General features: G+C 40.8%; 1 protein-coding gene across 1 annotated transcript in view; it reads left to right on the plus strand.

The window, feature by feature from the left end:
- The first annotated feature begins 307 nt into the window (after positions 1 to 307).
- The window catches only part of SLC25A20 (solute carrier family 25 member 20), a 377,462-nt gene continuing 352,630 nt past the window's right edge, over positions 308 to 25,139 (plus strand). The window contains exon 1 of the mRNA XM_044078760.1: positions 308 to 598. Coding sequence (XP_043934695.1) covers positions 479 to 598 — 120 coding nt within the window. The 5' untranslated portion in view covers positions 308 to 478. The remainder of the gene's footprint in view (positions 599 to 25,139) is intronic.

The raw sequence follows: 25,139 nt of genomic DNA on the forward strand, positions 1-25,139 counted from the left end.
ATTGTCCCTCGCAAAGTGGGACAGGTGGTTACCCTACCTCTGAAACGCCCACCGTTTGAGCATAAGTTTTACTAGACACACGGGACAAGGCAAACAGTGTAACGTCATAACAGCTTTAACTGTAATAGGGGTAATGAAAGAAGTTATAGTCTGATTCACAACCTTTCAGCTTAACCAGATAAAACAACATTCAACTTTTACTCAAAAAAACGACGCTCATTAGCCACGCCTACTTCAGTGAAGCTTCTGTCTATCCACCTACGAGAAACGTAAGTGAATACAAGAGGAGTATTTGCTTGGGGAGGAGGAGTGTGCGGCTGCGCGGCAGGGATGTAGGTCAAAGTTAAACTACCAATGCTTTTCTGTGCCTGAATGACCTAACATTAAGTTAATTGTACCGGTGGTTGGGACACAGTAGGAGACTGAGTTGTAGTACTCAGCGTGCATTTACTTTGAATTTGCAAAGAAACCAATAAAAATGTCACAGGACAGCCAGTCGCTCCAACCACCTCCCATCAGTCCCATCAAGAACTTCTTTGCTGGTGGATTTGGTGGGGTATGCCTTGTGTTTGCCGGCCACCCTCTGGACACCATAAAAGTAAGGGCCGTATTTACAATACATATGTGGTTTGGTTGTAGGGCAGTTATTGTACTTTCATATTTGGAACTTGATATGCAGTGTAAATACTGATAAGAAATGTGTGCTGTTGAACTCTGCAGCAGAGAATTGCAGAATGTTGGAAATCAGTTCATTTTATCTAATGAGGTAGGTGGCAGATCATTAAAGTTATGTCTCGATAATCACGTGTTGTTTCTGATAAATTATTTACTTTCAGTTAGTTGAATCTGTCGTTAGACGCGTGACCTTTGACAGTTCTGTATTCTAGGAATAGTTTGTGTTAAGATGTGGCAGGTTTAGTATTGAATCTCTTTCTGCAGTAAGGCATACTGAAAAGTAATATAGTCTTTAGCTGTTGTGAAACTTAACACCGTAGAAGCAGATGAAGTAGTAGGGCCAGAAGGAGTGCAATTTAACCAAAGCCACGGGGCAGCAAGCAAAACTCTCCATCTGCAGAGTATACGCTGGAAAATGTTAAATTGTAAGGGTCCTCAAAAGCCTATTTATCTTGCTGTACAGCTTAAAAAACATGGGATTCCACCCGTGTCCCTGCTGGACGGGGCATCGGGTGCTGATTTGTCTAAACATGGGCTAAACACTTGGCTAGGCTTATAAGGACCTCAAGGCCAATAGCCCAGTAACCTTTTATGATCCTATGACATGCCTTCCAATTGTCCCTGGCTTTACAGAATGATGTCTGTGATTTTGCCTCATGTTTTTGTCATATACATCCTTAATTTTTGATTCTGTGCTAAAATCAGTGAGGATTACAGCCAGCCAGTAATGGCGGACATTGGAACATACATATCATTATCCACAAGATGCATATTGATACAAAACCTATTGTTCAATTCACTTTTGAAGTAAGTTAAAGTAATATTTAAAAATGGACCTTGCTTTATTGACAATTCTTGAGCAAAGAAGTTGAAAGCTGTAAAGGAAGGTCTGTCTATATAGGCTTAAACCTTTTTATGTACCTGTATAGAGGCTCCACAATTATGCAGTCTTCAAAATTGAGTCTCGTCATTTTTTAACAGATGAAGCATAAACATCCTTTTCTGCTGGTACTATATATCCTTTATATCAAGGGATACTCCTTACTTTTCTTCTGGCGTTCGTGCAGCAGTTTCCATGTGTAAATCATTTATCTTTCATAAAGTTTGTTGGTAGTACCTTATCTCAAAACAGGTACAATCTGGTTCTTTGCTTTGCTTTCATACGTACTTTACTTTGCGTCTCTTTTCCTTTAAATCTAGTGTGTGTGTGTGTGTGTGTGTGTGAGACATGTGATGTGGTTGAAGGGGATTATGCTGACTGAAGGACAACCCCCTGCAGAAACACATCAGGTGTGTAGCAGCAAAATGTCACTTTTGTACATTGGTTGTTTTTAGAGAAGCTGGCTGCCTGCACATGCTTCAGTTTTCAACCCCTCTTTTGCGTGCATCTTATTTACCTTTAACTTCAACCTGACTCATCTCCACCCCATCTCTGTCATTTTCCTTTTACCTTCTTTCACATCAACCTTCCCAAATTACTTAATTTGCCACTGCACTCTACCTTCCTTTCCTGGCTATCCTTTACCTAATCTTAATGCATAAATCCAAATAATTCTTTGCTATACTTTTACTCATGTACTTATCTGACATGTCTTACCTATACCAATTGCACAATGTATTTTGTTGAAACTAACTTATCACTACGTTTTCTTGTACATGAATAGTTTTGTCCTGCATTCTATTCATTATTGTCACGTACTACTGCTTGATTTCACCCTGCTGTGCTATTGTACTACTTTGCCTCAGTTGTAACTTTTCGGATGTCTGAAATGAGTCCACAGTAGATCAGTCCACTGCTCAGTCAGCAAACATAAATGATTCACCTTGAAATTTGTAGTTTAATTAATGGACATTGATTCAGAGGTGTGTCAGCCAGTTGCCATATAATAGTGCGTATATTTGAGTCTATATCACGATGTCGAATGATAAAAAGAGCAGCTATCGAATACTAAAAACTGAAAGCAGTAAATGTTGAACAAACATAACAGTGATCCCCCCCCCCCGGGAAAGAAATCGCTGCTCTGCAAAAAAACAAATCAAACACAAAATAAAGTGTGTGTGTGTGGGGGGTCTCTCCCCACCCCCCTATTTAAATATATCAACTCTGAATTCTCACCACAATGGAGGAAATGAAGTCCCAAAAATGGCCAGGTGATTTTGCTGTTCCGTGTGTGCCGCGTTCAGTGCTTTCGACTTTTAGTGATCGATAAAAGAGCGGTCGCTCCTTTTTATCTTTTGACGTCGTAATATAGACCCCATATATTTATTTTCTTAAATGTCGGGTTGCACATACATACTTGACACTCAAAACATCGATCCCGCTTGACACATTAGAAAGCATCGAATCACCAAAACAAGCTCTACCATGGTTCCTGAAGTGTTTAGCAGTCAACTAAAAAGACAGTTGACCACATTAAATTGATGAGTCTCACATGGTTCAAGCATCCCTCAACCGTTTGCCCTGCAAGTGTGTGTGTGTATATATATATATATACATATATATATATATATATATATATATATATATATATATATATATTATATGCGTGTATGTATCTGTTTGAGTGTAGATATGTACATGTCTGTGTGTACGTATATATCTGTTTTTATATCTATATATATATATATATATATATATATATATATATATATATGTGTGTGTATATATATATATATATATATATATAATGTATAAAATGTGTGTACACATAGGTTTACTATAATTTGTCCGATTGCACTTGGTGCAAGTTATCGGCTGAACTAACTAAATGAGCAAAAAAAACAGCTGACACGAAAGTCGAACTCGGAAGTGGGGAATGTTGAATTTGACATATTTTGAACATTCTCCACATTTCCACAAGTAGTACTACTGTGCAACACACAGCAAAGATAGTTTTTGCAGGGGCGCAAGCCCCCATGCACCCCCCCACTGCCTGCTACTTACTCCGAGATTGCACTTCAGTGGGGGAAAGGGTACATTTCCCATTCCCCCATGATAGTGTGATCTGCATTAAAATGTTGAAATACATTTTTTTCGTTCTTTCCTAATATTGAATTGGGTGCTCGGACTAACGTAAATGGAACAAAGTCTGATTGCTCTTTTGATAGTAAACCGACATACATTATATATATATATATATATATATATATATATATATATATATATATATATATATATATATATATATATATATATATATAGTAAACCGCCATACTTTATTTATTTATTTATTTATTTATATATATATATATATATATATATATATATATATATATATTTATATATTTATAATATAATATAAATATATATATATATATTATATCTCTCTATAATATATATATATATATATATATATATATATATAATCTACTTCAGAATGTCGACCGTTCAGAATGCCAACTTTCATATGGCCGACACCATATGATCGACATTCCGAAAGACCGGCATCCTGAAATAGCACCATTTACCTACCTGTAAACACAGTAAAACTGCTGCGCCCCCCACACCCCCTGCTACTTAAATATTCTCACTCTGAGATCGCACTACAGTGCAGGAAAGGGGAATCTCCCAGTCCCACACTGTAGCGGGATCTCCACTATCATTTGTCGGCCTTTCAAATGTTCGCTCATATGGTGTTGGCCATATGGGTTTCGAACATTTGAAAGTTTGAACAAATGAAGGGCTCCCCCTGTCTACCCTACATGGTATTTGTCACTCCTTAATTTGGATTGTCCAGCTCTGTCCTCTCTTTTCTGCTCCTTCCTAAATAATTTGAATGTAATTTTTATCATTGTCCACTAGGTGGCTCCCTTCCCTAGGCTTCTTCTTTTTCTTCTTCTTTCGGCTTTTCCCGGTTAGGGGTCGCCACAGCGGATCACCTGTCCGCTCATGATTGGCAGTGGAGTTTTACGGTGTCGAGTTGCCAGCCCGGCGCCCAACCTTCCATAGAAGGCACACACGCAGTCGCTCGTAGAGCCAATTTTAGAATGTCCAATCTACCTACAGCATGTTTTTGGGATGTGGGAGGAAACCGGAGCACCCGGAGGAAACCAACGCGACCACAAGGAGGACATGTAGACTCCGCACAGAAGGCACCCCAGCCGAGGATCGAACCGGAGAACCTCTTGCTGTGTGGTGGCAACACTAACCGCTGCACCACCGTGGCCGCCCTACCCTATAAGCTTCTAAATATTCCTTACCTTTTATCTCTTTTTCAAAATGTTCATAGGTTCATAGATTAGTACTAAGCTAACTGCTCTTGCAAGCCCCTGCACCTTGTGTTTGTGAGGCAAACACCTTAACCATTAGGCCACCCTCCCAACCCTTACCTTTATCTCTTTTGGATCATTACTAGACAACTCTGTAACACTTTTTTGTCTTGCATTTTATCTGAACTTTGTGTAGTCCCTTTTCCTTTCCTTATATTCCTTCTACAGTCCTTTATCCCTTGTTACTGAATAATTAAACTAGCACTCTCCTCTTACCTCGAACCTCTAAGAAGATAGCTGTATTCAGCTATTCACAGATTGCATGTCTGAGCTGTTCCTCACTTGCTCTGTGGGCTCACTCCGCTCCCCTACCCCCAAAACTCCCCACCCCAGTGCACTTAACCTTATACATCTCTAGCCACACCTCCATCCTTTATTAACCAGTGTCGCTCTCTATCTCATTTAATTACCTATCTTGTCAACTGCTATCTCCCTCTACCTAATTGTCCCATTAACAACTCCACCCTTTAACTTCCTCGCTATTTTATCTCATATCTCCCAGCTTCTATCATCCCATTTCTCCCAGCTATGGCTATTTTACATAGGCCTGGGCTCTGTAATGGTCCTCTCTTTCTCACTGTTCTTACCCCCCTACTTTTGTCCCATTACCTTACTTGTTATGAATATCTTAGCCTTACTAGATTTCATCTCCCCTTAATACAAACAACTTCAATCACTCCCCTAGCCTCACAAACCCACATTAACATAACATCCTCATCATCCTACCTTCTACCACAATTTCATAGAACAACCCATATGAAGTATCCCCACACTAGAAAACAAATCCCTATTCTCTGTAAACTCAGAAACATGGCTTAAACCAGCAACTAAGGACAATGATATAATCCCACCAGGTTATAACATCCTGAGATCTGACCGTCTAAATAAAAAGCGTGGTGGGGTAGCAATACTATGTAAATCGCAGTTACAGGTTATACCACTAGATATTCAACCTCCCACACCCAGTAATGTTGAAATTCTAATCTCTAAGCTACAGATAAACGCTAATAAATCATTATGTATAATTTGCTCCTATATCCCTCCAGGCAACAACATTAATACTCTTGAAAATGTCCTCAACTGGCTCTCCACATCCTTCCCACAAGAAACAATACTCCTTTCTGTGTGTTTCTATCAAAAAAACAAAAAAATAATCCTTGTTTTCCTGCCTCTCCTTGACTAGTTTAGACCAGTTTACAGGCATTGCTGTATTCTAGGTTGTGGTGTAGTTCCTGTGTTGTCCATTACCTTACTTGGATAGAAGGATGTTTCTTTGCTCACCAGTGGGAGTGGGGAACCTTGAGCAGCCTACCTGTCCCTGTAGGAAGTGACCTCAGCACAAGAAACTGTAGTAATTGGTTGTTTTGGACCATTTCTAGCTCTTTTGTAGTTCACTGTTTAAAAAACTCGTTTGCACGGCTTTGCGCGGTTGTGCAGCGCCGGTTAAACAAGGTTAAACTTCTGGCTCTGCCAGGTCTGCTCTTCAAATTTTCCCTTAAGGAAGCTCTACTCTTAGTATAATCAGACTGCTCACTATATTATAAGCCTAGCACTTGTTCTCAATACTTCTCTACTAAGTAAGCACTCTCGTACTAAGTAAAGCACTACATCTACTTATCACCCCTGTGAATATCCACTTTCCTTAAAGGTACAGCACTCCCTTATACTGTTCTAGCATGTCGAGTGGTAGACTACTGGCGTCGCATGTCGAGTGGTAGATTACTGGCGTCCTCTCCAGTTCAGCTGGTCAATCTGGGTATTTTGAGACAATGCTACAATTGTCTCATGTACACAGACAACCCTCTCCTCCTCCCAACAAACACAAAATACATGTGAGAGATGCAACTATATAGCCAAACTGGAGGCTGAACTCTCTCAACTCAGGGCTGGCATGACCAGACAGGAGGAGATGGTAACCACACACACAACAATCCCAGCCCCACATAGACCAACCACAGCTGCAAACCAAACACAAAGACATACTCGGAGGCGCTGATAAAAAAACTTACCAAAACAACAGAGGCTCCCAAAGCAGACATCCAAAAATCCACCACCTCAAAACAAAACACATGCAACACATACTTCAATAAACCAGTGTGTCAACCAATCACAGCCCTTAAGGCCAAACACCATGCCTGATACACTAGTAATAGGTGACTCTATAGTCAGACACACTGATGTCCTGCTGACCAGGCTGAACAAGGAGAGGGTGACTGAGCTGTCTATCGGGAGCTAGGATCCGCCACATAACACAAGCACTCAAGTCACTCAAAAGCAAGTACAAATATGACTCCGTCATTGTCCATGCTGGTGTAAATGACCTGAGATGTACCTCCCTGGACTACATGAAAAGAGACATAGAGGAGCTCTCCGATTATGTAGCCCAGGTTGGTATGACCCTGACCCTGAGCAGCATCTTGCCCTCACCAAGAATGATACCACAATACAAAGACAAGATGATCAGCTTTAATAATTGGCTCAAGTACTGGTGTCATTCTAAGGGGATCCAATGTCTGTCTGCCTGGGATGACATGTTGGACAAGCCGCGCTGCTTTGCAAGGGATGGCTTACACCTGTCACCACTGGGCTTCCGGATATTGGCTAAGGCTCTTGCCACCCCCATAGTGCCTTTTTTAGGCAAGGCTAGAAAATGGAAAAAAACTAAGGGTAATGCTGCTCATTGCCAGAAGTCTAAATCTCAAGATGCAGGCACTTGATGCACTCCTCAGCATGGAGAACGTCGACGTCTGTGCAGTAACTGAAACCTGGTTCAAGGCTCCTGAGAGCACCCCAGCGCTACCAGGCTATACCTCGTATCATGCTTTTCGGCCCCAAAACCCGGGCCGAACCACAAAGGGAGGGGGAGTGTCCATATTCATCAAGGACACCCACACCTCCAGGTTAGTAACAACACATGAAGCATCAGAGACCATACAGGTGCAACTAACCATAGGCAAAACTGCTATACAACTGGTAGCATGTTACAGACCACCCTCCCAATCTCAAGAACCCCACTCAGCCTTTCTGAAGACAGTGGAGGATATGAATGTATCACAAAATACCATCATACTGGGAGACTTCAACTACCCAAACATAGATTGGGTACATTATTCTAGCCCTAATACCCTAGCCCAAAGGTTCCTGGAATTCATAAATTCAAATGCACTGGAACAACTAGTCACCTCTCCCACTAGGGGAGATAATATACTAGACCTGATCATCACAAACATGGGGACAAAATGCTCCACACCGGAAGTATACCCCTCACTAGTGAGATCTGACCACAAACTAATCACCCTGGATATACATATCCCACCTCCACCCCCAGCACAAAAGACCACAGTGAAAAACTTCTCAAAAGCAGACTTCACTCTTCTTAAGACTGAGATGGTATCTTTTAAGCCCACTGTGCTCGTGGATACCACATCCCACAATGCTGAATCCTTCACAAATGCTTTCTATGGACATCTCCAAGAATGCATGGATCATGCAATCCCAAATAAATCCAAGTCCCTCTCCACCAAAGGCAAGCGTCCTGTCTGGTGGACCTCAGCCATTAACAAATTGTATAACAAAAGAAGGAAGCTACTGCACGTCAGAGCAAAATCCCATGAAGGGAAGACATCTCTGATCAACATTAGCAGAAAACTAAGTTCTCTCATAAAAACATCCAAGGCCAACTTTGAGAGAAAAATCGCTAAGGACACTAAAGATAACCACAAAGCCTTCTTCAGCTATGTTAGAAACCTGGGCGGAAACACTCAGATATGCTCCGAGTTGGTTCACAACAACAAAAAATACACTGAACCCACAGATATTGCCAACATTCTGGCTGACAGGTTCAGTGCAAATTTCTCCCCTCCCTCACCCCCAAAAGAAGAAATACTTATCCCAGTTGAATGTAATCTCCCTGTCATCTCAGATGTCCAAGTGAGAACCGCCCTAAACAAAGCTAAAAACACAGCATCAATGGGACCTGACGGTATCCCGGGTTGCGTGTTACGTGAACTCCAAGAGGAGCTAAACCCACACATAAAAATGCTATTTAACCTTAGCCTTACTTCGAGATATGTACCTGAACACTGGCGTACAGCAACAGTGGTCCCACTCCACAAGGGGGGTGCCTCTGCAGACCCTGGAAACTACCGCCCCATAAGCTTAACCAGCCTGGTCTGCAAAGCTATGGAAAGAATCATTATGGAACTCATAAACCGAGACATAGGGGACCTACAGGCACTTGACCCCACCCAGTTCGGCTTTGTAAAGGGCAGATCCTGTCTTTTGAACCTATTTGACTTTTTCGAAACAGTCACTAGAGCCATTGATGAGGGCAAAGCAGTCCATTCAGCCTACCTGGACTTGGCTAAGGCCTTCGACACAATACCCCACTCAGGCATCATAGATAGCTCAACAGCTTAAACGTAAACCCTTATGTCACTAGATGGGTTGCAAACTGGCTAAAGGACAGAACCCATAAAGTTAAAATCGCTGGAGCAATGTCAGACTCAAAGCCAGTCACAAGTGGTGTCCCACAGGGGTCTGTCCTGGGACCCCTCTTGTTCGGCATTTATTTCTCAGATGTTAAAGCAAACATGGGAGGGCTGTGGCTGACAGAGTTCGCAGATGACTGCAAACTAGGCGCCATAATTGATACACCAGCGGACACATACACCCTACAAAAAGGCCTCACAGAAACGGACAACTGGTGCCGGAGTCACGGCCTTAAACTAAATGCCAAAAAATGTATAGTCATCCCCTTTGGGAAAAACATCGTACCCACAAATTATCACATAGACAGCAACCCACTGAGTACGGAACAAGTAATCGGAGACCTAGGGACCCAAGTCGACAGCGACCTCTCATTTGACACCCACGTTGCCAAAGTGGTTAGAAAAACATTCTACCTTGCACACCTCATCATGAAGGGATTCACATCCAGATCCAAGGATGTCATTGTACCCCTATACTCCTCCCTCATCAGACCCATGATTGAGTACAATGCCCCATTTGGTATGTACCTCACCCGGCATTTGCAACAGCTGGAGAGACCACAAAAGTACCTCACCAAGGGGATCAAGGGTCTCCAACATATGTCTTATTCTGCCAGACTAAAGAAACTTCAGCTCTATTCAGTAGCATACCGCCTGCTCAGAGGTGATCTCTGCCTGACGTACAAGGCCATGTCCAATCAGGATCTGATGGACATGCTCCACCTCAAAAAATCCAAATCCATCAGGACCATGAGAGCTAAAGACTTACACCTCGGCACAAGTATGAATAGGACATGCTGGAGGGATAGATTCATAACCCAGAGGCTTCCCATGCTTTGGAACAAGATCCCAGTTCGTATTAGGCAGAGCCCCTCGCTGACTCTCTTCAAGAGAAATCTTGATGAGTGGATGTGAGATCGTAAGTTTACCCTAGGGGTCACATCTGTGTCACTGCTAGACAGGGGCACAGTAAACTAATTCTATTATATAAGGGGACCTTCATTGTGTCACTACTAGACAGAGGCACAGTATTCTAAATTTATTCTGTACATTTTTTGTACCATTTCATGGGGAGGCAAAAGCCACATCACTATGGCTAGGCTTACAAATGCCCCAGGGCAGATAGCCTAGTACTATACTATGGATGGGAGATAGTAGGTTTACCCCGGGTATCGCTTCTGTGTCACTGTTAGACAGAGGCACAGTATACTAACTTCGAAAAAGGGCATAGCAAAATTCATTTAAAATGGGTGGCGAAAGCCAAACACACTCTGGCTAGGCTTATAAATGCCCTAGGGCAGATAGCCTAGTATGAACGTATGAACCTTGGAGACTTAACTGGCTCTCCACATCCTTCCCACAAGAAACCATACTCCTTGGAGACTTTAACATTGACTGGAACTTTTGTAACTCTGTCAAACCAACTACTCACGTAAACCTTTATGGCTTCAATCAAACAGTCACCTCCCCTACCAGAACCCATAAACCAAGCAATAAGCAAGCCACCTTAGACTGGATACTAGTTAACAGTAATCCCCTCTCTTATAAAACAGGTATACTTTCCTGATGATATCAGTGACCATTCTCTAGACAAAAAACCCTTATACCCAAATAAACAATCTTCAGAACTATCCGTAAAAAAAAAAAAAAAAAAAAAAAAAAAATAACTTCAACCCACCTAGCTTCCAAGCCGAACTCAAAGCCTGCAATTGGTCACCCCTTAAATACCTACCTCTTGACAAAGCAGTCTCTTACTTTAATAATAAATTCCTCCAAATCCTAGAACACCATGCGGATTATCAGAACTAAGAACAAGCCTGCGCCTTGGCTCACAAAGGAGACTAGTCAAAAAATGCTTCAAAGAAATAGAATCTGGTCTAATTGGAGAAATACTAAAAACCCGTCTGATCATGAAATCTTTAGACAGCTGGGAAATGCTACAAAAAATAATACTCCATAAACTCCAGCAAGCCCATCATCAAAACCCACAAAAATTCTGGTCAGGTATAAATAGCATACTCCACCCAGGTCACTCCAAAACACCAGCCCCATCTAATTTGACTCAGAATTCTTCCAGCCAAATTGCCGATTCCTTTAATAAATTTTTTGCTGAAACAGTCCAATCATTAGCAAATACCTTATCACCTGCCAGCATCTCTAACACACACTCAGTCTGTTCCAACCTCTCTCATCCATACCCTGCATCACAAACTAAAACCATGTACTCTTTCAGCTGACCTCCTTCAAGCTGAATTTCTGCAAATCGTAGCTGGAGTACTTGCTTATCCCATCTCCATCTTAATAAACAGAACCATTACAGCAGGCCTTATACCATCTCTTTGGAAGGTCTCAATATTATCCCACTACATAAGGGAGGTAACTCAACTGAACTCTCTAACTTCCATCCCATAGCTTTACTTTCCCCACTGGCAAAAATCATGGAGAGCTGCATTAACCGGCAACTACTTGATCATCTCATCCAAAATAATCTATTAGCTGACTGCCAGCATGGATTTAGGTAATTTCATAGTACTACAACTGCACTCCTATCTTTTTCTGACTCTAGTAATAAAAATCGTAACAACAAGTTGCTTTCCTTTGCTCTCTTTCTAGATCTGTCCAAAGCCTTTGACATGGTGAATCATCATTTAATGTTAGATACACTTACTTCACTTTCAGTTGACACTCATGCAGTCAAATGGTTTAAATCCTCAGGCAGTCAAATGGTTTAAATCTTATCTAGGAAATGGACAACAAGTAATCCTCTGGGACAATAACCTATCAACTCTGTTCCCTATCTCCCTGGGAGTCCCTCAAGGCTCTATTTTGGGACCCCTCCTCTTTTCTGTGTTCATCAATGATCTGAAAACACCCCTACCTCAAACCACGTGCATACAATATACCGACGACTCGACATTAATCTGTGCCGCAGCATCTTCTGCTTAACTGCAGTCTAGCACCCAAAAAGTGTTTACTTTAGTTGAAAACTGGTTCTACAAACGTTGTCTTCTCCTAAACCCTAAAAAAACTAAACTTTTACTGTTTACCCCTACCCAGAAGTCTCCCCCTATAAATTTCACAATAGTGTCACATAATGGCACTGTAATAGTACTTGACACATTTACTAACTTTTAGGCGTAACAATTGATCATAGTCTTAACTTTGACTCGCATATAAGCTTAACCATCAAATCAGTTAATAGAAAACATGGTTTCTTCTACAGGCTAAAACCCTTCCTTACACCGACTGCCAGGACTACTCTCGCCCAAACACACCTAATCTCCACCCTTCTCTATGCCTCCCCAATTTACATTAATCTATCCAAAAACATTCTCAATAAGCTGGCCACTTCGTATAATAACATTGCCAGATTTGCCACTGGTTCCCCATTCCAAACTCACTGTTGCCAAAATCTAAAAAAATTAGGATGGTTGGAACTGCAAAACCAACTTCTTCAGCAATTAACTATCACCCACAAGATCTTGTATCGTCCCATACTCGCTAACCTTATCAACCCATATAAAAATCTGAGAATCCTACGCTCAGCTAATAAGTTACTAGTTGCAACCCTTAAATCCAGTAATAAATCTGGCGATTGCCTATTTACTAACACCATTGGAAACTGTTGGTACAAGCTTCCTAATAATCTAACATCCCTGACATCCACTCCACTTTTCAAAAAGCAAGTAAAAACCTTCCTTAATTCACAGTGGGTATGCCCATGTACTAATCCTGACTGAAACACTTTTGACATGACCAACCTTTTCTAGTTTAAACATTTATTTTATTTAACTTCTGTATTCTAAATGCTCTCTGTTTTGTATCAATCCTTGTTTATATTAAGCTATACGTTCTTGCTTAGTTGTGTCACTTTTTTCATGTTATGTTAGATAAGCGTAACTAAAAGGGGTTTTTCTATGTTTAATCCATTGTTTGGAAATGATCCCCTTGTGTCTTTTCTTACTCATGTATATCAATTTGTATAACATTATTGTGGAGCATTTCTCCCCGGGCCTCTACTGAAAATGGACAAATATCCTGTTAGACTGGCCCGGTCAACAATTGTAAAATAAATAAAAAACACACAGACTTGGACTAAATATCTTTCCCAGAAGCAATAATAATCCAAATACAATGAAACCAGAAATGATGACCTTGGTCCGAGGCATTAAAGTCAGGTTTATTAAAAGTTGTGCACTTTCGGGACTTGCCCTTCTTCAGGTCTTTTAAAACACTTAAAACCTCTTGAGTTTTAAACTCGTTCATATCAAGTAGAACCAATCAGTGTAGCAGCTTCTGCCCTTTCAGGAAATGTTATAATGAAGTCTTAGCTCTTTCTCTGCTTGCATCATTAAGTTCAGCTAATTCAGTTTTAATTGTCAAATCCCCTCCTCTTGGGCTTTCATTCACTACTTGTAGCACCATAAATAGAAAATGGTGTCCTAGGTTGGATATCAAACCATCAGTATGTTTACCACATCTTATATCACTAAGATGTTGTATTATGCGCTCTTTCAAAGTTCTATTGCTTTTGCCCACATATATTCTCCCTGTTACTGGCTTTTTAAATCTGTTGCCTGTATCTGTAAATTTACATACCATGCACCTATTACAAGGATAGGTGCTTTCTTTACTTAATAATATAGGATGCAGTTCTGTGTGGCCATCTCTTTGACCATAGCAGAGTCTACGTTTTAACGATTTAGCATTCTTGAATGCAAAACCTGGTTTGTCACCCACTATTTTACTTAGTTCTTCACTCATTAAAATGTTCCAGTTATGCTTTATAACATCGCATACTACTCCAATATTGCTGCTATATGTTAGAGTTAGTTTAACTTCTGTATCTCTTTTATTCTGGTTCTCATTAATAGCTATTTCTTCTTCATTCATATCCCTATTAAAATATAGTTTCCCTTTGCTCTAAGGCTTTTTAGACTAGTTACTTTTTTTTTGGATTACTTTCACCAAATAACCTCTGTCATGCATATTATTTACTAAACTGTTAAATCTTAATTATATACTTAAAGATGTCACGTTACCCACAATCTCCTTGGTTAAACTTTCTAGTTATAACCCTAGTTTAGTTCGCACTATTAAGGTATTTGAAAATGTATGTGAAACTCGAATACGGGTTTTGTTGAATAAAAAAAAATAGAAGAAATTATTTTAAATTAAATAGAGAAGAACTAAAAGCATTGAATGAACTTATAGAAATAGAAAATAAGAATATATGTATAATGAAAAGTGACAAGGGAGGTACTTTGGTTGTTATGAATCAAAGTCGGTATATTGTTAAATAATCAGGATTAATACAAGAATGCTAACATGTTGGAAATATTAAAATGTTCCTGCAACATTTATTCTTTTTTATTTGAAAATCTCATGAATGGTAATTTGGAGCAGGCTGCCTATGACTTCTGAAATATAGAAAATCCTAGAGTGGGGACTATGGCATACCTAAAGTTCACAAGTGCACTGTGAATCCACCATTTAGGCCAATGGTCTCCACTCCAAATTATATTACTGAAGGCATTTTGCTTGTAGTTGATTCGATTCTGAATCCCTTAATAAGAAAAATTAATTCCTATTTGAGGGACTCGGGATTTTTTTAAACAATATAAGAGAATTTTCTAGTTCAAACAGTTTTAATGGGAAATGAACATGTTATGTTTTCTTTTGATGTGTCTTTGTTCACCTGTATTACTCATGAAATGGGGGTTGAATTCATGAGGGATTTTGTGTAAGTTTACAAGTCTATCTAACAATGAATGCAATTTTCTTGTGAAATGATAGAAATTCTGTTAGAAAATAATTTTATTTTCAACAAGAAATTGTATAAACAGATTAGGGGGTGGCAATGGGCTCCCCTGCTGCACCATCTTTTGCCAATATAGTCATGGGATGGTGTGAATATTCAATTTTAGAACCCATTGAAGAGAAATATCAAATTGTTTACTATAAGAGATTTATTGACATTTTTTTCATTATGAAGGGAGATGTAAAGAAAGTGGATGATTTTTTTAAGTGAATTAAACCAAAAGTCTGGTGTTTTGAAGTTTGTGAAAGGAGATATTGGTGTAGAAGTAAACTTTCATGATGTAAGTTTAAAGTGGGAACAAAATGCTAATAAATTCATCAGTAAAATTTATAGAAAAAATACATACACTAACCGCTATCTCCATTTTAGTAGTTTACATCCTAGGTATATGAAAAACAATATACCCAAAGGACAGTTCACAAGAGCTAGGAGTAAAACAAGTGAAGATACTGATGTTTTACAAGAGTTTGAATTTATTATTCAGTTATTTAAAGAGAGAGGATATGAAGAAAACGTTTATCAGTCAATTGGTTTTGAGTAAAAGATACAGCCACTATCCCCCTATTTTACATGTACCTTGCAGCAATTTTACATCTGAAAATGGACATTACAATATGCATTATTGTTTAGACATGACTATGAATAGTGACTCCATTCGCCATATTATACAAGACAACTGGAAAATATTAGAGGGCAACCAAGATGTATCTAAGACAGTGGGAACACATCTTCATTTTGTTTATAAAAATGGACGTAACTTGAAATTTATGTTTAATAAAGATGACATGAATTTTACATCTGAAAATGGACATTACAATATGCATTATTGTTTAGACATGACTATGAATAGTGACTCCATTCGCCATATTATACAAGACAACTGGAAAATATTAAAGAGGGCAACCAAGATGTATCTAAGACAGTGGGAACACATCCTCATTTTGTTTATAAAAATGGACGTAACTTGAAATTTATGTTTAATAAAGATGACATGAAATGTAAGAGCAATAAGGTTTATACAAACAAACCTGAGGGGATGCACAAATGTGGGACATGTAATATGTGTAGGTTTATTTTAGAGGGTCCATTTATTGACTTGGGCCGCATATCCCACACCATTAAGGTACGTGGACATTTTAATTGTAGGTCCCAAGGAGTTGTGCATCTAGGAGTCTGCAGTGGATGCACTGCATTTTATGTAAGAATGAGAACTAGAGAATTAAGTGTTAGAATTAGGGAACATCTTTACCTCATCAAGAAGGACAGTAGATGGGTGGAGACTGAATGGCTAACTGAAAGCAGCAGTATTTTAGAGCTCCATATAACTAGTTAAATAAGTCAAGAAAAAATATTCTTTTTTTTTTCTTCAAAGTATAAAATGTGATAGATAAAGGACTTGTTGTGTCTTTCAGCTTTTCCCGGTTAGGGGTTGCCACAGCGGAACTCCGGTCCGCTAATGATTGGCAGTAGATTTTTACGTGCCGAGTTGCCGGTCCTGACGCACAGCCTTCAATGAAGGTCCGCCCATTCACGCATGTCTCCACACAGAAGATGCTCTAACTGAGAATCGAACAGGACAACGTGTTACTGTGAGGCAACAACGCTACCGTAGCACCACCACCGCAGTGTCTTATAGATAAAGGACTAATTTACATAATTAGAAACTTTGGTGAAGTTTTACAAATAATTTCCTGTCAAAAAGCGTGGAGATATATTCACTTGTTAAAATGAGCAACTCAAAGAATTCTCACCAGGATGCTGCCTTAAAGAAGGAACTACAACAGGTGGCATCTACCCTACAGGAGTTGTCTTTGAAGATGGATGATTTTAAAGAGAACGGAAAATCTTAAAACAAGCAGTCAAAAACAGGCTGACACACTCAAGGAAATGCTACAACACCAGACAAGGATAACATGAATAGAGGTTTCTCTAAATGACTTAGAAAGCAGACTTAAGGAAGAGGAAACACAGAAAGAACTGCTTCTTAAACAAAACACTTGGTTGGTTAATAAAGTAGATGACTTTGAAAATAGGGAGAGGAGAAATAACATCAGGATTTTCGGATTACCTGAAAACACAGAAGGTGAGGATATTACTATTTTTTTATCAAGCTGGATCCCTGACTTTTTAAATTTAAAAGAATGACTTTCCTTTGGCATTGAAAGGACACACAGAGCTCTTGGGAAACCTGCCACTAACTCGCTCTCCTCCTAGGTCCGTAATTATCAAATTTCTTTCATACTTGGTCAAGGAACTGATTTTAAGATCTGCTTGGAGGAAGGCACCTCTAAAATATAAACAGAGCCTGATAAGATTTGATAACGACTATTCATCTAGAATGATGGAACAAAGGAAAAAAGTGTGGCCAATGATAACGTTTCTGAAACAAAATAACATCAAGGCACAACTTGCATATCCAGCTAAGATAAGAATACTGTATGCCAACGAGATGAGGACTTTTATTGACTTAGAGGAAGCCTCTTCATTTATTAAAACTAATAATGTGATTACTTTACCAGAAGATATGTATTGGATGTCACCTTCTCTCAAGAGAACAAAAGAAACAAATGTCTGGACAGATGTCAAAAAGAAGAAGCAAAAGACGGATACTGTTACAGCCAAATCTCTCAAAGCATCTACTATGATATGAACTGTTTTAACATTACTTTAAAGGACCAATTTTACTGCTTGGAATTTTAAAACAAAGGTAACTACTGGAATATTTATATCATCATGATCATCTTTCGGCTTTTCCCGTTAGGGGTCGCCACAGCGGATAATCTCTTTCCATTTCTTCCTATCCTCTGCATCTTGCTCTATCACACCAACCACCTGCATGTCCTCTCTCATCATGTCCATAAACCTTATCTTGGGCCTTTCTCTTTTCCTCTTACCTGGCAGCTCCATCCTTAGCATCTTTTTCCCAATATATCCATCATCCCTCCTCAGCACACGTCCAAACCAGTGCAATCTCGTCTCTCTTGCTTTGTCTCCAAACTGTCCAACATGAGCTGACCCTCTAACATACTGATTCCTAATCCTATCCATCCTAGTCACACCGAGTGCAAATCTTAACATCTTTAACTCTGCCACATCCAGCTCTGACTCCTGCCTTTTTGTCAATGCCATTGTCTCCGACCCATATAACATAGCTGGTTTCACTACTGTCTTGTAGACCTTCCCTTTCACTCTTACTGGTACCAGTCTGTCACAAATCACTCCTGACACTCCTCTCCACCCTGCCTGTACTCTCTTCTTCACCTCTCTTCCACATTCACCATTACTCTGAACTGTTGATCCCAAGTATTTAAACTCGTCCACCTTTACCAACTCTACTCCCTGCATCCTCACCATTCCTCTACCCTCCCTCTCATTTACAGACATCTATTCTGTCGCTGACCTTCATTCCTCTGCTCCTTAGAGCATATCTCCACCTCTCCAGAGTCTCCTCAACCTGATTCCTACTCTAACTACAGATCACAATGTCATCTGCAAACATCATAGTCCACGGGGCTTCCTGTCTGATCTCATCTGTCAACCTGTCTATCACCACTGCAAATAAGAAAGGACTCGGAGCTGATCCTTGATATAATCCCACCTCCACCTTAAACGGATCTGTCACTCCCACTGCAGTCCTCACCACTGTCACACTACCCTCTTAAATATCCTGTACCACTCTTACATACTTCTCTGCCACTCCCGACTTCCTCATACAATACCACAACTTTTCTCTAGGCACCCTGTCATATGCTTTCTCCAAGTCTACAAAGACACAATGCAACTCCTTCTGACCTTCTCTGTATTTCTCCAATAACACTCTCAGAGCAAACATCGCATCTTTAGTGCTCTTTCCTGGCATGAAACTATACTGCTGATCACTAATTATCACCTCCCTTCTTAACCTAGCTTCTACTACTCTCTCCCATAACTTTAAGCTGTGACTGATCAAGTTTATCCCTCTGTAGTTACTGCAGCTCTGCACATCACCCTTATTCTTAAAGATAGGTACCAAAACACTTTTTCTCCACTCCTCAGGCATTCTCTGATTTTCCAAAATTTCATTAAGCAGTCTAGTTAAAAATTCCACTGCCATTTCTCCTAAGCACCTCCATGCTTCCATTGGGATCACTGGAATTTTTTGAAAATAGATGACACATGAGAGTTTTCACATTACCTCAGGTATGTAAAACGGTACTTTTCTTTCACAGAAGGAGGGTTATATAGCACATAAAATATTTATCTCTTAATTTTCTCTTTTCTCTCTCCTCTCTTTTCTCATTATTTATTTTAACTGCATCTTGTTTCCCTTTCTAAATGATCTCCTATTTACTATATTAATATAGTCTGTATATATGTAATAACTCACTATCTATAGAGCTGAGTATATTTTTCTGTATTATTCTGTATTATACAGCTAAATTGTTGCTCAGATATCTGTTGTCTTACTGTTCTGCAAATATACAGAGATCAGTATATATTTTTGGGGTTTTATAATTTGCACTGTGATTCCTCACATCTCTGTTGAAACTGTCTTCCCCACCCCACCCCCATCATTTTCTGCCTTGTCTTCAGCTGATATAACTGTTTTTTATAGCTTGTGTGTTGCTTAACTCAAGGTTCCCTTAATTTGACCTGTTAATAGCAGCCTGCAGTTAAATTGGAACCTGTGTGTTGAGAGACAGCCTTACAAGACTATCTGCAAATATATAGAGCTGAGTATATTTTTCTGTATTATTCTGTATTGTAGAGCTAAATTGTTGCTTAGATATCTGTTGTCTAATTGTTGCTTAGATATCTGTTGTCTTACTGTTCTGCAAATATACAGAGATCAGTATATATATTTTTTGGTTTTTTAATTTGCACTGTGATTCCTCACATCTCTGTTGAAACTGTCTTCCCCACCCCCCCTCCCTGTTCTTGGTTGTAGTTGAAATTTGCTGGCTTTTGCAGTGCCCACCCCACTGTAGATTTGATCTGGGACACTCCCCCAGTCCCATCTCTTTACCGCATTCTACCTAATAAAACCTTTCTGCACTTGCTTTTAGTCCTTTTTAATTTAATTGCATTTTTTCAAGCTGTGTGTGGACTAATATTGCTACATACTCAAGTGTGCCAGCTTGCACTGCATGTGAATTGTTTTTACTACTGTTTTTGATACTTTTCTGAAAAAAAAAATTGTAAGCCTGTTTCCTACCTTTCCTGTAATTAGCGTTCCAGATACAGATTTGCTGTATCCAGGACTGTTTGTAAGCTTCTGAGCCCCCCAAGCCTTTCTGTGTTGGAGGGAAGCCTTCTAGCTTATCAGTGGGAGTGGTAAGCATTATGTAACCTGTCTACCACATAAGGAGTGGTTCTGGTCCAGAATTTGTAGTTACTGGCCGTTTGGGCGGTCTTCCATCTCTCTCAACTTTCTGATTTGAAGGCCTGTATTTGCACTTGTTTCTGTCCTGTAACTACTGGGTCCATCTCATTTGCTCATTCAAAAAAAAAATTTTTTTTATCTGCTTTTACTGTATTTGTGTTTCTTCCTACTTTATTTTGCTTTTGCATCATCTTAAAAGTACTCAATTGTATTTATTACTGCTTGGTGTAACTCATTCTAAGCCTTTTAGTTTAAGCACTTGGGCTTCAGACCAGTTGTTTTACATTAAGAAGGTTTGTGGTCTGCACTGTAGTGGCAGAACAGGTAGCTTACATCCTTTTAAGTTGGGAACTGCTGATTGAGGGCTCAGTGTCTGTTATTCTAAAAGGTGTATTAATTCTGGTTTAAGCACTTGGGCTTCAGGCCAGTTATTTTACATTAAGAGGGTTCATGGTATGCACTCTTGTGGGAGGAGATGCTGGACTCTGCCCTTTTGAGCTGGGAATTTGTGGTTAAAGGCTTATAGTGCCTGCATATTTGAACTGCTTCTTACTGAAATTGGTACACCTTGTTTGCTGTAGCATAGACTAGATCCAGGCCTGCTGAATCTAGCTTTGTTTGTATGCTTGTTGTTTGTTGCTTGTTATTTCCCTGAAACGCTAATTCCACCTAAAACGCGGGTTTTCAGCGCTTCTGTGGATCCCTAGTGATATCTGCATTGCTTACTGTATTTATTTCCTTGTTTCACTTGAAAGAAAGTTACTGTTTGTTGTTTTTGCATTTAAGTTACCTGGCACTTGCTCACTAAAGCAATTGTATAAGTCAGCACTAAAAAATTAAAAGCACTACACCCTCACAAACTCCCCTTGAGTACCTTGTTCCCCATTGGCCCTTTTTTCAATTATAAAGGAATTCCCAATACTATTCTAGCATGTCCAAAGGTCAGTTGTCCATCACCTCTCCGGTCCAGCTGGTGAATCTGGGAATCTTGAGGCAATGTTACAACTGCCTCATGTACACAGACAACCCTCTCCTCCTCCCAACAAATTCCAACACATGTGAGAGATGCAACCATATAGCCAAACTGGAGGCTAAGCTCTCAACTCAGTACTGGCGTAACCAGTCAGGAGGAGAAGGAAACCACACTCACTACAATTCCAGTCTCACATAGACCTACCACAACAGCAAACCAAACACATAAACACACACAAACATACTCGGAGGCTCTAAATAAAAATCTGCCTAAGCAGCAGAGACCTCCAAAGCAGACACCCAAGCAACCGCTACCCCAAAACAAAACACGTGCAACACATAGCTCACAAAGCCAGTGTGCCGAACAGTCACAGCCCTTAAGGCTAAACAACACACCTGATACACTTGTAATAGGTGACTCTATCGTTAGGCACACTGACGTCCCGCTCACCAGGCTGAACAAGGAGTAGGCCACGGTGAGCTGCCTGTCGGGCGCTAGGCTCCGCCACATAACACAAGCACTCGGGTCACTCCAAGGCAAGTACAAATATGACTCCAGTCATTGTCCATGCTGGTGTGAATGACCTGAGACGTACCTCCCTGGACTACATGAAAAGAGACATAGAGGAGCTCTCTGAGCATGTAGCCCAGGCCGGTATGACCCTGACCTTGTGTAGCATCTTACCCTCCCCAAGAATGATGCCACAATATGAAGACAAGATGATCAATTTCAACAATTGGCTTAAGTATTAGTGTCATTCAAAGGGGATCCAATGCCCGTCAGCCTGGGATGACATGCTCGACAAGCCATGATGCTTCGCTAGGGACGGTTTGCACCTGTCACCCCTGGGCTTTTAGATCTTGGCAAAGGCTCTTGCTACCCCCATAGTGCCTTTTTTAGGCAAGGCTCAAAAGACAAACCCACCTCCATAGGTATCACAAGGGATAAGAAACTGAGTAATGCTACTCAACGCCAGAAGTCTAAACCTCAAGATGCACGCACTCGAAACTCTCCTTAGCATGGAGAACATCGATATCTGTGCAGTAACAGAAACCTGGTTCAAGGCTCCCGAGAGCACCCCAGCACTACCAGGTTTATACCTCATACCATGCTTTTCGGCCCCAAAACTTGGACCGAACCACAAAAGGAGGGGGAGTATCAATATTTGTCAAAGATACCCACACCTCCAGGTTGGTGGCACAGCACGAAGATTCAGAGACTATCCATGTGCAACTAACAGTGGGTAAAACTGCCTTCCAGTTTAGAGCCTGCTACAGACCACCCGTCCAAACCCAGGAACCCCCACTCGGCCTTCCTGAGAACACTGGAAAATATGAAGGTCTCTCCAAACACCATTATATTGGGCGACTTCAACTACCCAAACTTAGACTGGGAGCATTACCCTAGCTCCAACACCCTAGCCCAAAGTTTCCTAGAATTTATAAACTCAAATGCTATGGAACAACTTGTTACCACTCCCACAAGAGGGGAAAACGTACTGGACCTGATCATCACCAACATGGGGACTCTATGCTCCAGACCAGAAGTGTATCCCTCACTGGTAAGATCAGACCATAAACTAATCTCGCTGGATATTCACATCCCGACCCTACCCCCTGCCCAGAAAACCACAGTGAAAAACTTCTCTAAAGCAAATTTCACACTCCTCAAAACCGAGGTGGAATCCTTCAAAGCCCCCGGGCCTGTGGAAAATATGGCCCAGACCGCAGAATCCTTTATAAAGTCATTCTATGAACACCTTCAGGAATACATGGATCATGCAATCCCAAATAAAACCAAGACCCAATCCTCCAAAGGCAGACGTCCTGTCTGGTGGACCCCAGCCATAAACAAACTATACAATAGAAGGAGGAAGCTACTACATGATAGAGCAAAATCCCAATAAGGGAAGGCATCTCTGATCAGTATTAGCAAAAAACTACGGGCACTCATAAAATCGTCTAAGACCAGCTTCGAGAGAGAAATTGCACAGGACACTAAGGATAATCACAAGGCTTTCTTTAGTTATGTTAGGAACCTGGGTGGAAATTCCCAGATATGCTCAGAATTAGTCCAAAATGACAAAAAATACACCAAACCCACAGACATTGCCAACATCCTAGCTGACAGGTTCAGCGCAAACTTCTCCCCCCCCTCCCCACCAAAAGGGCAAATATCTATCCCAGCAGAGTGCTGCCCCCCTGACATCTCAGATGCTCAGGTAAGAGCCGCCCTCTCCACAGCAAAAACATAGCATCAATGGGACCAGACGGTGTCCCGGGCTGCGTCCTACATGAACTCCAAGAAGAGCTAAACCCAAACATAAAACTACTGTTCAATCTCAGCCTTACTACAGGATATGTACCCAAAGAGTGGCGTACAGCAACAGTGGTCCCTCTCCACAAAGGTGGTGCCTCAACGGATCCTGGAAACTATCGCCCCATAAGCCTGACTAGCTTGGTCTGCAAAGCTATGGAAAGGATCATCATGGACCTCATAAATAAAGATATTGGCAACCTACAGACACTGGATCCTACCCAGTTCGGCTTCGTTAAGGGCAGATCCTGCCTCTTAAACTTGGTCGATTTCTTTGAAACAGTCACCAAGGCCATTGACGAGGGGAAGGTGGTCCACACAGCCTACCTGGACCTCGCAAAAGCCTTCAATACAATACCCCACTCGGGCATTATAGATAAGCTCACCAGCTTAAATATAAGCCCCTATGTCACTAGATGGGTTGCAAACTGGCTCAAGGACAGAACCCACATGGTTAGAATTGCTGGAGCCATGTCAGACTCCAAAACAGTTACAAGTGGCGTCCCACAAGGCTCAGTCCTGGGACCTCTCTTGTTCGGTATATATTTCTCGGAGGTACAGGCCAACACGGAAGGACTGTGGCTGACCAAGTTCACAGATGACTGCAAACTGGGCGCCATAATCGACTCTTCAGCCGACACAAGCATCCTCCAAAAGGGCCTCATAGAAACAGACAACTGGTGCCAGAGCCATGGCCTCAAGCTAAATGCCAAAAGTGTATAGTCATCCCTTTGGCAAAACAAAGTGCCCACAAATTACCACATAGGTGGTAATCCATTAAGTACAGAAGTAATTAGGGACCTGGGGACCCAAGTTGATAGCAATCTCTCATTTGACAACCACGTGGCCAAAGTGGTTAGAAAAACATTTTATATAGCCCACATAATCATGAAGGGATTCACATCTAGATCAGGGAGGTCATCGTGCCTCTTTACTCATCCCTCATCAGGCTCATAATTGAGTACAATGCCCCTTTGGGATGTGCCTTACCAGACACCTGCAGCAACTGGAAAGACCCCAAAAGTACCTCACCAAGAGGATCAAAGGGCTCAAACAGATGCCATATGCTGCCCGGTTAAAGAAACTCCAGCTCTACTCAGTGGCATACCACCTGCTCAGAGGCGATCTGTGCCTGACTTATAAAGCCATGTCCAACCCGGAATTAATGGACATGCTGCACCTCAGAAAATCCAAATCCCATCGAGCTACGTGCTTGAGAGACTTGAACCTCAG

This window comes from Protopterus annectens, chromosome 7.part1 (genome assembly GCF_019279795.1).
Source record: "Protopterus annectens isolate FY-2018-M chromosome 7.part1, PAN1.0, whole genome shotgun sequence".
Taxonomy (NCBI): domain Eukaryota; kingdom Metazoa; phylum Chordata; order Ceratodontiformes; family Protopteridae; genus Protopterus; species Protopterus annectens.